The sequence below is a fragment of the Drosophila tropicalis genome, unplaced genomic scaffold, assembly GCF_018151085.1.
Source record: "Drosophila tropicalis isolate 14030-0801.00 unplaced genomic scaffold, ASM1815108v1 contig_662, whole genome shotgun sequence".
NCBI classification, from domain to species: Eukaryota; Metazoa; Arthropoda; class Insecta; order Diptera; family Drosophilidae; genus Drosophila; species Drosophila tropicalis.
Genome location: NW_027173144.1, coordinates 75,907 through 90,034, shown reverse-complemented (window position 1 = coordinate 90,034; position 14,128 = coordinate 75,907). Strand labels below are relative to the sequence as shown.

The 14,128-nt window shown below is 49.0% G+C and overlaps 1 protein-coding gene across 1 annotated transcript; it reads left to right on the top strand.

Annotated features, from left to right (window-relative positions):
* The first annotated feature begins 9,106 nt into the window (after positions 1-9,106).
* Positions 9,107-9,535, top strand: LOC137578720 (transcriptional activator MN1). The gene has a single exon (XM_068292278.1). The coding sequence runs from the start codon at positions 9,107-9,109 to the stop codon at positions 9,533-9,535; it is 429 nt and encodes a 142-aa protein (XP_068148379.1).
* The last annotated feature ends 4,593 nt before the right edge of the window (positions 9,536-14,128 follow it).

The window sequence follows — 14,128 nt, the reverse complement described above, 5'->3', positions numbered from 1 at the left end:
CGTCCAGCGAAGTTGCCAAGCGTCCCAGCTTTCCTGACGTGCCGCAGCCTTGACAACCTTTAGCTCAGCAGGACTCGGCGCTGACTCCATCTTGGTGGCATAGATGCGTTGTGCTTCATGTGCTAGCAGGTCGATGGGCGTCATACCTGCTATGACAAGAGCTGCATCGTCTGATATTGTGCGGAAGCCGCAACAGACCCTCAGCGCCGCAAGACGGTATGTGGTCTCTAGGCGTCTCCTATATGTCTTGACCGTCATGGCATTAGCCCAGGCTGGTGCCCCATAGAGCATAGTGGACTTCATGACATTCATCAGGAGCAGGCGCCTACCCTGTTTTGGGCCTCTGCTGTTGAGCATGATGCGGCTAAGTGACCGTCCCAACTCAGCTGCCCTGGCTCCAACAAGCTCCAGATGCTCCTTGAAGGACAGGCGCGTGTCCAGGTGTATAACGAGATACCTGATGGCCCGTGAAGAGGTAATCGTGGTGGCGTCCACGATGATGTTGGCAACCTCAACCGTTTTACGACTACTTATTAGCACAGCTTCCGTCTTTTGTACGCACTCCTTTTACATCATAAGTATGCGTCCCTCCGTGTGATCTGTAGTACAGAACTCTGTTTCTGAAGTAGTCCTCCATTGTTCTTGGGCCTCCATTGTTCTTGTGAGATACTCCGGGACTCTAAAGTTTCGCAATGCTGCAAGAATGTTGTTCCAATTTGCTGTGTTAAAGGCATTTTTAACGTCCAGCGTGGTGACAAGGCAATACTGCTTTTGCCCTCCCTTCCATCGTTGCCCCTCTATAGCCTTGGCAGCAGTGTCGACGACGGATTTGATGGCATCAACAGTCGACATAGCTCTGCGGAATCCAAATTGCATAGGCGAGAGGTCGCCAGCCGCCTTGATTGCTGCCTCAATTCTGTTGCTGAGTAGCCTTTCAAAAATTTTGCCTGCCGCATCCAGAAGACAAATTGGCCTATATCCAGAGGGGTCCTCTACAGGTTTATTTGGCTTTGGAATCAGTACCAGATTCTGTCTTTTCCACCTGTCCGGAAATGTACCTTCACCCATGCAAGCGTTAAAAACATCCGCGAATCTTTCAGATTGTAGGCCAATGGCTAGTTTTAAGGAATTGTTTGGGATGGTATCCGGGCCAGGAGCCTTGTCATTTTGCAATCTCGCTGCCGCCACTAACACCTCTTCTCCAGTGATGGGCCAATCTACTGGCAAAGCAGTATGCTGCATCTGTTTCGGGCCTATTGACGAGGTGGCCGGAAACAAAGTTTCCACAATCATAGCCATGCGCCCTTCGTCAAGAGCCGCCGGCTTAACAGCCCTAAGCTTTTTCATGGCTACTTTATAGGCCAAGCCCCAGGGGTCATTTTCTATCGAGTCACAAAGTTCGAGAAAACAGGTTTTTTTTCGTGACTTAATAAGCTCTTTAAGGTCCCTTCTTCTGGCTGCAAATTCTGCTTGCAGCAGCAAGAACTCTGACTGCCACGCGATCTTTGGTAGAGCCTTCTAGCACGAAGACACTTTTTCCTTGCCTCCGCAATGTTCTCGTCCCACCAGTAGACAGGGGCTCTATGTCGGCTATGCCCTCTTCGGGCCTTCATGCTAGCGTTGCATGCCGCCCTCACTGCGTCCATAATGGTGTCCGCCTGACTTGAAGCATCTCCGTCTAGTCGGGGAATGTTGAGTGCCGACGTAAAAATAGATGGATTAAGAGTATCCACGCGGAATGCTTGGCCTCCTTGATCTGTTCGCGGTTGGTTGGGCATTTGGTGTGCGCTTCTATTGATGGAGCATATAATGGCCAGGTGATCGCTACCAGTGTAAAAATCACAAAGTTTCCAGATTGAGTGAGGGAAAAGACAGGCACTTGTGAATGTAACGTCGATTACAGAGCCGCATCCTGCCCTACTAAACGTATGCTTGGATCCAGTGTTTAGCACAGCAATATCGAGGATGGCCCAGGATTCGAGAAGCGTTCTACCCCTAGCATTAGATGAACTGCTGCCCCATTCTTCAGACCAAGCGTTAAAATCACCTGCGATTATAACATTTTGCTTTGAACTTGCATCAGCGGAGATGGAGTCAATTATTCTCTCGAATTCCGTGAGTCTCAGGCTGGGGGGCTAGGTAGCAACTATAGTACCACATATCCCCGATTTTCGCGCGAACGTAGCCAAGGGACGAATAAATCGACTCCATAGCCGGTACGTTTTGTCCGCATAACCAAATGGCAGCTTTTTTAGACGAGTCCACTACCCACAGTGGGCCATCGCCTGTTTTATACGGCTCGCTCAAAATCGCTATATCAGCGTCTACTTCACGCGCTGTTTGCGCCAACAGATCCTGTGCCACTGCACAGTGGTTGAGGTTTAGTTGAATAAACTTCATCCCGGTTTGTTTGTTATTTGGGCGCCAGATCTTGTCAACGGGCAGTCTTTACTGCCGGCAAAATGCTTCCTGTCGGTGCGGTTTGCTTCGACGCAGTTGTAACAATTTGGATCGTTTTCACAAGCCGCAGCTTTATGTCCAGGCTGCCCACATCTGAAGCACCAGCTGGTTCGGTCAACTGTGCTCTTGCAGTTGAAAGCCACATGTCCAAAATTGAGACATTTGTAGCATCTCCGCTGAGCCACTCTTTCCCTGATGTGGCAGCTGAACCAGCCCACTACCAGTGTTCTCTTCTTTACAAGAAAGGCCGCAGCTGTCTGTGGCAGACATACAACTGCCATTTGGGTCTCGTTGAAGGTTGGTCGCAGCGTCTTCACTGTGATGGCGCTTCCCAATATACCCGTTGCCTTTGTAATGGCCGTAATGATGTCAGTTGCCGTTACCAGGCAATCTAGCTTCCGCAGTTCGATGTATGACAAGTCAGTGACAGTTCGAACTTTGGCGTTCATGCCCAATACGTTGCATATCTCCTCTTGTATTTTCCGGTCTCCATCTTTGCTTTTAAGCTCCAGAAGCAGATCGCCATTTTGTGTCTTCCTGGCCCTTACCACTTCGTCTTTAATGCAATTTAGCCGCCCGTCGTCCCGTCGGGTTACCATTTGCAACATTTGCGCATACGAAATGCCCTCTTCCGCCTTGATTATAATGGCATCTGGCCGACCTCTGCGCGGCTTGCGCCTCGCTGAGACCACTTGCCAATCTGAGGATGGCCCATGAGTACCCACAGTATCGCCCTCAATAGCATTAGCGCTTGTGGGTGCACTACCGCCTAACATGGCCGCATACGTGGGCCTAGACTGCCCGCTGCCTCGCTTTCTTTTGGGTGGAGTATTTCTCTGTCCGGGTGGCTCCTCTCTCGGGCGCTTTGGGCTGTCGGAGTGTGCTACCGAGTTCTCAATACGCTTGGCTTTGGTTGCCGGCCATGTGGCCTGCGTGGCCACATCCACTGTGGTGTTTTTTACGCATTTTCCGCCAAGAACTAAATGGCAGATCGCTGTTTGCAGCTCTATCATGCGCCTTATGTCGTGCATCGTGTTTTGATTCACATGCCGAACCTGCGGTTTGCCGTCATCCTTCTTCTTAAAAGTGTTCTCCAGTTGGCGTAGGAGATTGCCCAAGTCGTCAAGCTCCGGAATGCGCGATAGTACAACCGGGCTTAGTACCGGCGTCCACCATGACTATCAGACGGTGGTAACGGTGGCCTGGCCGGCGAAGCCACTGGCGACCGCGTCATCCTACTGCTCTTTCTAAACGCCATCTCTTCGCCCCCCTGATCAGTGGCCACACCATCCCAGCGGGCTTGATCCATCGACGCAGTCATTTTGTCCATTTCCCTATGTTGTTTCAAAATTAAATTTGAATTTAAATTTAAAAATGCAACGGCAAGGGAACGGCGCGTAGGCGCCACCTGGCGAATGCAGCCTTGGGCACAGCCCAAAGCCTATTTGCGTTGTCCAACACTGGTCGCTCAGCTGATCAGTGGCGCTTTGAGGGGCAACTCTACAAGTTTATTTCGCTGCCACAAGTGAACGTGCGTCCAAAACGGAGTGGATTCCGGATAACAGAGAGAATGGGAGAGATCTACGCACCAATACTATGACGAAGGCGGCGGCTGGAGACAAAAGGCGCCAAGTTCCCCGAGCGCCAACGAGAACGAAGCTGGCTATGAAAAGATCCCAAAGCCCTCGCGTAATGGCAAAATGGCCAGGCTGTCGCAGGTAAGCCTCCCTGTACCTTGTATGGCCTCTATATATTGGATGGCACCCTGTGTAATCAAAATGGCGGCTGTAGGGTGGACCCTGTACCTTGCTATGGCCTCTATATAAAGGGTGGCGCCTTTTTTTAATCAAAGTGGCGGCCGTAGGCTGTAAAATTAGGCACCCTGCACATTGTATGGATTCTATATAAAGGATGGCACCCTGTGTAATCAAAATGGCGGCTTTAGGGTGAACCCTGCACATTGTATGGCCTCTATATAAAGGATGGCACCCTGTGTAATCAAAATGGAGGCTGTAAGGTGGACCCTGTACCTTGTATGGCCTCTATATATAGGATGGCACCCTGTGTAATCAAAATGGCGGCTGTAGGGTGAACCCTGCACATTGTATGGGCTCTATATAAAGGATGGCACCCTGTGTAATCAAAATGGAGGCTGTAGGGTTTTTTTTTTTTTTTTTTAATTCGTTTATTAAGAATAGGAAAAAAAAACAATTAACGATAGCTTAAGGTAACAACGAAGAAAAGAAAGGACAGGATAATTCAGAAAGATAAGATAGATAAGATGTCATCGGGAACCTGCGGGACTGCCGTGGGGTATTGCTTCGCAGGACGATGACGGGCCTATTATGCCCCTCCTGCGTTTCTTAGGCGTTCCAGTCGGCGGAGCGTGCCCATGGTATTTGCTGCATATATGCAGACCGCAGACCACTTCTCCTGACTCTCGGTCATTGCTGGGACCAAGTTTTCAACTGTTGGCGTCCGTCCTAGAATGGCCTCTAATTCGAGTCTCTCTGTCGAAAATCTTGGACAGCTGAATATTACGTGTTCCGGGTCCTCGATCATGCCATTAAGACAAAGCGTGCATTCGGGGCTACTGTCTTTACCAAAACGGTGTAGGTATGACCTGAAGCAGCCATGACCACTCAGAACTTGAGTTAATTCGAATGTTACCTCGCCATATTGTCTGGAGAGCCAATCCGTTAGGTTAGGGATCAGCCTATGAGTCCATCTACCCTTTGCAGAAGTGGACCATCTGCGTTGCCACTCCTCCATGCTCGCTCGTCTGGCCGCTGTTTTTGCTGCGCTTTTTTCCGCCTGCGTCCATGCCACGGTTTGTCTCCTAGTAAACATGAGCTTCGCCTCGCGTGCTAGCAGATCGATTGGAGTCATCCCAGCTATGACCAGAGCCGCCTCGTCCGAGACAGTTCGGAAGCCACGACATACCCGAATCGCTGTCAGTCGATATGTAGACTCCATCCCGCGCCGATATGATGATTGTTCCATCGCGGATGCCCATACAGGTGCACCATATAGCATGACCGACCTTAGTACCGACGCTAGCAGTAGCCGTTGCCTTTGTCTTGGGCCCCTGTTGTTAAGCAGGATGCGATTTATAGCTCGCCCAATGTCTGCAGCTTTTATGTTGGCATGATCCAAATGCTCTCTAAAGCTGAGTCTGGTGTCCAACATTACTCCCAGGTATTTTATTGCCCTTACCGATTCAATCGTGCAGGTCTCAAGTGTGATTTTCGCTCTTTCAAAAGTTTTCCGGATGCTTATTAGCACAGCCTCTGTTTTGTGGTCTGCCAGTTGGAGTCCTGAATTGGACAGCCACTGCTTCACCATTTTCGCCGCCTCTGCAGTTTTCTCCTCTGCTTCGTGGATGTGTTTCGCAACCGAGGTGAGCGCCACATCGTCAGCAAAACCAATGATTTGCGTGCCAGGTGGTAGAGTCAGCCGCAAGACCCCATCATACATTATGTTCCACAATAGGGGTCCTAAAACCGAGCCCTGGGGAACACCTCCTTGTACCAAGTGTAATTTTGAGCCGCTTTGTGTGCTATATCGCAGTATGCGGTTTCTAAAGTAGTCCTCCACTAGGATAATTAGATACTCGGGAACCTGAAATGAACTCAAAGCATGTAGGATTCTGCTCCAATTCGCCGAGTTGAACGCATTCTTGACGTCTAGTGTGGTCACCAGACAATATTTTTTGCTGCCACCTTTCCACCGTAGTCTCACGATGGCTTTGCTAGCAATGTCGACTACTGTTGTTAAGGCGTCTATTGTTGATTTTGCCTTTCTGAAACCGAACTGCATCGGGGACAAATCGCCAGACCGTTGGATGGCTGCTTCTACACGGAACGCAATTAGCTTCTCGAACATCTTTCCTGTCGAGTCCAAGAGGCAGATCGGCCTATATGCAGATGGATCTTCTGCTGGCTTGTTTGCCTTTGGGAGTAGCACAAGGTCCTGGAGTTTCCAAATGGTGGGAAACACGCCTTCTGCCAAACATTTGTTGAACACCATTGCGAATTTATCGGGGTGAAGCCGGGCAGCCAATTTAAGTGCCTTATTAGGTATTGAATCTGGACCTGGGGCCTTGTGATCATTCATACCGACAGCTACTTGCAGTACCTCTTCCGGACTGATGTTGCAGGCATCTGTTGCTGCACTGTGTAGGGTGGACCTTGGTTCTACTACTGAAGTGGCTGGGAACAATGTTTCCACTATCAGCTGCATTTGAGATTCGTCTGGTGTGGCTGGCTTGGCAGCTCTGAATTTTTTCATTGCCACTTTATATGCCCGACCCCAAACGTCATTTTCAGCCGCGTTGCAAAGTTCGAGAAAGCATTTCTTTTTGCTTTCCTTAATAGCATGTCGCAGTTCGCTTCTCCTGCTAAGGAACTCTAGTTGTAGGCTGGTAAAATCCCCTCTGCCGCGTGATCTTTGGTACTGGCGTCTGGCTTGTAGGCACCGTTTTCTCGCCTCCTCGATGGTCGCATTCCACCAATAGACTGATGTCTTCTGTTTGGTATGGCCCCTACGGGTCACCATACTGGCATCGCACGCTGCTGAAATCGCGTCTACCAGCAGTTGGGCGCAATTGTTTGCGTCACCAGTTAGTTGGGGAAACTGTAATGCAGCATCGAACACAATGGGGTTGAACGTTTCCACCCGGTACATTTTGCCATTTTTTCGCGCATTTGCGTTATTGGCTGGATTTCTGCCGATTTTGCACATTATGGCCAAGTGATCACTGGCTGTGAAGTGGTTGCAAAGTTTCCATTCGGCTTGCTGGGCCAACTGACTGCTCGCAAATGTCACGTCAATTACCGATCCGTAGCCAGCTCGCTGGAAAGTGTGCTCCGAGCCAGAATTCAGCACTACCAGATCCAGAGCTGCCAATGCCTCCAGCAGAGTGCGGCCTCTGGTATTAGACTGACTGCTGCCCCATTCCGTTGACCAAGAGTTAAAATCACCAGCAATTATGACCTTGGTTTTACCTCTGGCATCCATAGCGAGTTGGTCTACTGCCGATTCAAACTCGTGTAACGAGAGGCTAGGTGCTATGTAGCAGCTGTAGACCCACACGTCTCCGATAAGCGCACGTACGAAGCATTTGGAAGATCTAATGTGCTGCATAGGCGGGCCATTTGATCCGCAATTCCAGATCGCAGCCTTGTGTGTCGTGTCTGCAGCCCAGAAGTTATTAGACTGCGTCCTGTACGGCTCACTCAGGATAGCCAGATCGATCTCCAATTCTAATATTGACTGCGCAAGTAAGTCCTGCGCCGCCGAGCAGTGATTTAAATTTAATTGTAAAAGTTTCATAGATTCTTATTCGAAGCTTGCTCTCCAGTAGTTACCATTGGGCAACGGCGACTATCAGTGTAGTGGCTCGCATCCATGCGTTTTGCGTCTACGCAATTAAAACAAACTGGGTTGTTGTTGCATGTGGCTGCCTTGTGATCAGTCTGGCCGCATCTGAGGCACCAGTTCGTGCGATCTTTGGCGCTAGTGCAACTATCTGCTTTGTGGCCGAAGAATAGGCACTTGTAGCATCTCTTTTCAGCCTGCCTCTCTCGAATCGGACACGTATCCCAGCCAACTTCAATGGAGCCTTCTCTCAATAATGTGGCTGCTATAGTCCGCGGCATGTTCAAGATAGCCATCTGTTTGCCTCTGTACGACTTGCGCAGGCCCCTTACATTTACTTGCCCGACGTCATCGCCAATTTTTTGTTTAATGGCCTTTTTGATTTCCTCTACCGTCGCTAAATGGTCGAGGTTGCGCATTTCCAGCCACGCATCGGCTCCAGCTGCTCGTACTGAAGCTTGGTGGCCCAGTACTTGGCTCAAGTCTTCAGTCAGTTTCCTGCTGTTTGCATTTCCACCCCCCTTAAGTTCGAGAAGTAGATCGCCCGTAGCCGTTTTCCTCGTCCTCTTGACGTTATTTTTAACCTCGTCGAGCTTGCCGTCTGGCCTTCTGGTAACTAGGCTCAGGATTTCGGCATAAGTGCAGCCCTCTTTCGCCTTGATTACGATTACCTCCGGCCTAGCTTTCCTCAAGGATGGCTTGCTCGCTCTTTTCCTTGAGACAGTCTGCCATTCCGCCGCTACTTGGGCTGCCTGCGGCTCGGTCGCAATGGCTCGCTGCCCAGTACCTGGCTCCGGATCGCCGCGTGGCGTGTTTAGCGCGATTGCTCGCGGTCGCTTAGGAGGGGTGTTGCGCTGTGCGCCCACGTCTTCTCTCTGGCGTTTGGGCGTGTTTCCCATCGCATCCATCTTTTTCGCACCGTTTTTCGGCCTAATAGCATTAGGAGGCGAGGTTTGAGTTGCACTTTCGTGCAGCTCTTTCATTCGCACTATTGCATTCTTCGTGCCGAGGTTTATGTGGCGTACTGGTTTTTTGCCATCATCACCTTTGTTGAACATTGTGTCCATCTCCCAAATGAGTGAGCCCAACTCGTCTAACTCCGTCACATTTGAGATGACTTTTGGCGAGGTGGTTGTCACCGGGCTGCTGGGAGCCATTGCCGGTGTTCCAGCCGTTCCTGAGCTATTACCGGGTAAAGCCACCGTCTCCGCCTCCATATGGTTGAATTTGCCAGGCGGCGACCGAACAATTTTTGGCCGCTTAGCAAATGCCGCCTCTAGGCATTGGGATGCAACTGTTGGGACAGCAACAGCCTCAATCTTATGGCCAAAAGCCAGGAATACAACAACCACCTGAAGCATCATTTGGACAGTCGGCACAAAATTTGCCAAGGCAGTTGCAACAGCTGCCTCGACAGCAGCATCAACTTCAACTGCAGCAGCAGAAGCAACAGTTGCCACGCCAGCAGCCGCAGCAGCAGCAACAATGGCATAATAGCTACGGCAACATTAGAGCTATGGATGGTAGGAATGGCAGTCATGTTGCAATGGTACCGTCACCGCAAATGTTCAACTATAATCACGACTATGGTTATGTGCCCACTGGAGCCGAATCGTCAGGTTGGACTGGTTATGCGTCCTGTCAGCCAATGGATGCCAGCAAACCATTTGCATTTGGCTGGAGTCCCACCGACTGAACTCAATTGAACTGAACTGTACTAAGCCGTATTGTGGTAATACAATCAACAATTTGATTAATTGATTTGTGAAACCGAAAGTTTAGAGAGGAGGTAATTGAATAAACCAATATTATTTATTGAATTTCTATTATTTTGCATGATATCTTTGGCCATTTACAGTAGCATATTTAATTTAATTTTAGAATTGCTTTTGCTGATCTCATTAATTGCCGTTCTTTTGGCATTTGCCAATCGAATTATACAATGTTCGAATATTGCATTTGAAGAACCAATTATTGGTTTAATCAGGCAAGAGTAAAGTAAACTAAATTCACACTGGTAATTAATGTATCTGACTAATTTATACATGTGAGTGTGCAGATGTTCAATTCTTGGCCTAAAAGCATTTGAGGCAACATGAAACACAGAGAACAAATCAAATAAACCTGAAAATTTGTGCACAAAATTAAGATAATATTTCGCATGTCAAATATTTGTGACAAATCAAAACCAAGTCAATAATAAATTGGCCTCAAACTCAAAATTGAACTAATAATAATTGTAAAAGTAAATCAATAGAGCGGAAGGGCAGGGAACATTAAAAACTTGCAAGACGTTAGGCATGACAAGGCTTTAAGGGCCCATCTGTGTGTGTGTGTGTGTGTGTTTTGTTTTTTTTTTTTCATTTATTTAACAAAAAAAGTGTAACAATTTAGAGAAAGATAGAAGAGTAGAGTGAGGAAAAAGTAGAAGTGTGAAAGAACATTGAAGGGGAAAGGGATGTTTTGGGTGCCAATTTAGCCTGCGGGACTGCCGGGGGGTATTACTTCGCAGGCTAGAAAGGCGGGCTACATGCCCCTCAGGCGTTTCGCTGCCTCTCCAGGCGGCGAAGAGCGTCCATAACTTTTTTTGCAAATGTGCAGGCCGCGGACCATTTTCCTTGGCTAGGACACATTATGTTGGCAGTGTTCTCAACCGTAGGTAGTTCCCCAAACGCTTCCTCGAGCTCATTGCGTTCACTCTGAAATCTCGGGCAGCAGAAAAACACATGCTCGGCATCCTCTACTACGCCGTCTTGGCATAGCATGCATTCTGGACTGCTTTCGTGCCCAAATCGGTGTAGATATGAATTGAAGCACCCATGGCCACTTAACAACTGGGTTAACTCGAACGTTACTTCGCCGTGACTTCTCGAGAGCCAGGGCTCCAGGTTCGGGATCAACCTAAACGTCCATCTGCCTTTGGTTGAGGATGTCCATCTTGCTTGCCAGTCTTCTAAGCTCGCTATTCTGGCTGCTCTTTTGGCCTCTTGTTTTGCCAGTGGCGTCCATTCGTTAGTTTGCCTTCTATTGTGGATGTATTGGGACTCCTTCGCCAGGAGATCGATGGGTGTCAGTCCAGCTATGACCAACGCAGCCTCGTCGGATATTGTTCGGAAGCCTCGACACACTCGTATGGCTCCCACTCTGTACGTCGATTCGAGCCCTTGGCGATATGATTTCTGCCGCATAGCCGTTGCCCAAACGTGTGTGTGTGTGTGTTTTTTTTTTTTTTTTTTTTTTTTTTTTTTATTCCTTTATTAATAGGTATAGATAGATATATACATAGGAAAAAGATGTCATAAAGGGAGCTTGAATTGCTTACTAGGGTCGGTGGCTCTCTCTACGACGCTCCAGCTCTCATGCGTTCGGATTGTCGCAGATCCCGCATTACATATGCTGCAAAGTTGTTGACCGCTTCCCATGTTTGTGGGCTGCCAACCATTGAATCCACGAGGTTGTTCACCGTTAATCCAGCCCCTGCAGTGAGTTCTAGGTACCTTCTTTGGGACCTCATAGCGCCGACACCTGAAAAAATATGTTGTGCGTCTTCTACGCTGTTATCGCTGCAGACTGTGCACATAGGCGATTCTTCGTGTCCAAAGCGATGGAGATATTGCCTAAAGCATCCATGCCCGCTAAGTATCTGGGTTAGGTAGAAATTTACTGACCCATGCTTTCTGCCTAACCACTTCTCTATATTTGGGATCAGCAGGTGGGTCCATCTGCCCTTCTGTGACGCGTCCCATCTTCTCTGCCATGTTAATAGGCTTCTGCCTCTAGCCTGTGCGCGTGCCAGTTTCTTCGAGGGCTTATCACTAGGTGCTGCAGCTACGACTGTGTCTTCATCCGCCTGAATGTCAAGTGGCAGCATCCCAGCTAACACTAATACTGCGTCGTCAGATACCGTTCTAAACGCGCAGCAGACTCTGAGTGCACAAAGTCTGTGGGTTGACCGTATGCCCCTGCTGTAGCTTTCTACTAATAAAGCCGATTTCCAGATCCGAGCCGCATAAAGTACAATGGATCTGTGTACTGTCGTCAGCAGCTTTCTCGTCTCTTGTTTTGGGCCCCTCGTGTTTAAGAGGATCCTTGACAACGAACGCACGCATACAGATGCCTTCTCCTGAATGTTTGCTAGGTGTTCCCGAAAGGTTAGTCGAGTGTCTATCCACACGCCAAGATAGCGGATAGCTCTTTTGGACTGGACCGTAGTCCCCTCAACAGTAATTTGTGCTGTCTCAACAAGTTTCCTGCTTGAAATTAGAACGGCCTCTGTTTTTTGCGCCGCTAATTTGAGTCCCACGGAGCCCAGCCATTCTACTATCTTTCCGATGGCCATGTTCGCTGCAGCCTCTGCTTGCTTAATCTCTTTTTTAACGACGACTAGTGCAACATCATCTGCATAGCCTACTAGTTGACAGCTATCACAGAGTGTCAACCTCAGGACGCCATCATACATTATATTCCATAGCAAAGGGCCCAGAACGGATCCTTGGGGAACCCCGCCAGATATGGAATGCAGCACGCTTCCAGCATCGGATGTATACTCCAACTGCCTCCTTCCGAAGTAGCTCCAGGTGATGGCATGAATGTGGGCCGGGACTCCAAAGTTTTGCAGTGCGTCAAGAATAGATCCCCAATCGGCAGTGTTAAAAGCGTTCTTTATGTCGAGGGTGACCAGCAGGCAATATTTTTTTGCACCTCCTTTCCATCTCTCACCTTTAATAGCTTCTGAGGCAATATCGACCACTCTTGAAATGGCATCAGTTGTGGACTTACTTTTTCTAAAGCCATATTGATTGGGTGACAAACCGCCGCCTAGCCTGATGGCTGACTCTAGCCTCGCACATATAATAGATTCCAGGACCTTGCCTATGGTGTCTATTAGGCAAATTGGCCTGTATCCTGATGGCTCATCTAGGCTTTTGCCTGGTTTTGGCAGCAGGACCAACTTTTGCAGCTTCCATATGTCCGGAAAGCAGCCCTCCCGGAGGCATTGGGAATACACCTGTGCAAATATATCTGGGTTCAGCATCATTGCCAGCTTAACGGCGCGATTTGGTATGCCGTCTGGCCCTGGAGCTTTACTAGGGTTGAGGCGTCCAGCCGCGGCCTTTATCTCCTCATTTGAGACAACATCGACAGCAAAATGTGTCTGCATCGGTCTTCTGCACGTTAGTGCATCGCTTCTAGCTGGAAATAGAGATTGTACTATATCCCGCAGCTGCTCCGGATTTGTTGGTGCAGTTTTTTTATTTGCATACACACGCTTCACTACAATCTTATAGGCCTTGCCCCAGGGGTCCTTATCAGCTGAGTCACACAGCTCAAGGAAGCATTCCCGTTTGCTGGAATGTATGGCCCGTTTTAATGCCTTGCGAGTTCTTGCAAAAACTATATGAAGAGATGGCCAATTGCCATCATTCCTTTTTCGCGCCCGTTGGTAACACCGTCTTGCCCTAAAGCAAGCCCGTCGAGCTTCTGCAATGCTATCATTCCACCAGAATACCGATCTATGGTGGCCTCGGTAAGCTTTACGTTCCTGCATGCTTTTGCCACACGCCTCGTCTAACTTACGAGCCAATTGGTTTGCCATACTCTGGGCTGACTCCGTTGCCAACTCTATACCAGTTATAGCGGCAGTGAATTGGGGAACATTCAGGGTATCCGCTTTGTACGTTTTACATGCCACCGGATGCACATCTCGCCGACGGATTGATCCTCCGATCTCGAAAAGGATCGCCTCATGGTCGCTAGCCGTGTAGAATTCGCCGATTTTCCAAGAGGAGCGCCGAAAAATGCTGCTGCTGACAAAAGTGAGGTCAATGACCGATCCTACACCCGCTCGGCTGAATGTATTTTGATTGCCACTGTTTAGCAGGCAATATCTAGTAGGGCAAAAGCCTCCCATAAGGCACGGCCTCTAGCATTGTTCGAAACGCTGCCCCACTCTAAGGACCACGCGTTGAAATCACCAGCTATAATGAGTGGGCTGTGGCTTCTTGCGTCGGTAGCCAGCTCATCCAGCGCTGCGCAAAATTCTTGGTGATCGATGCTAGGTGGCATGTAGCAACTATACACCCAGAACCGGTCTATCTTAGCCCGTAGAAAATGTGCAAAAGCCCGGGTTTGAGACATTTGCAGCGGTCGCACGCTAGTTAGCAAAATCGCCGCTTTTCTTTGCGTACTACAGGTCGTGTTGTTGCCGCCATGGAGTCTGTATGGCTCGCTTACGATGACTACATCAATGTTTTGTTCCCTCGTCGTTTGCTTCAGCATATCATGTGCT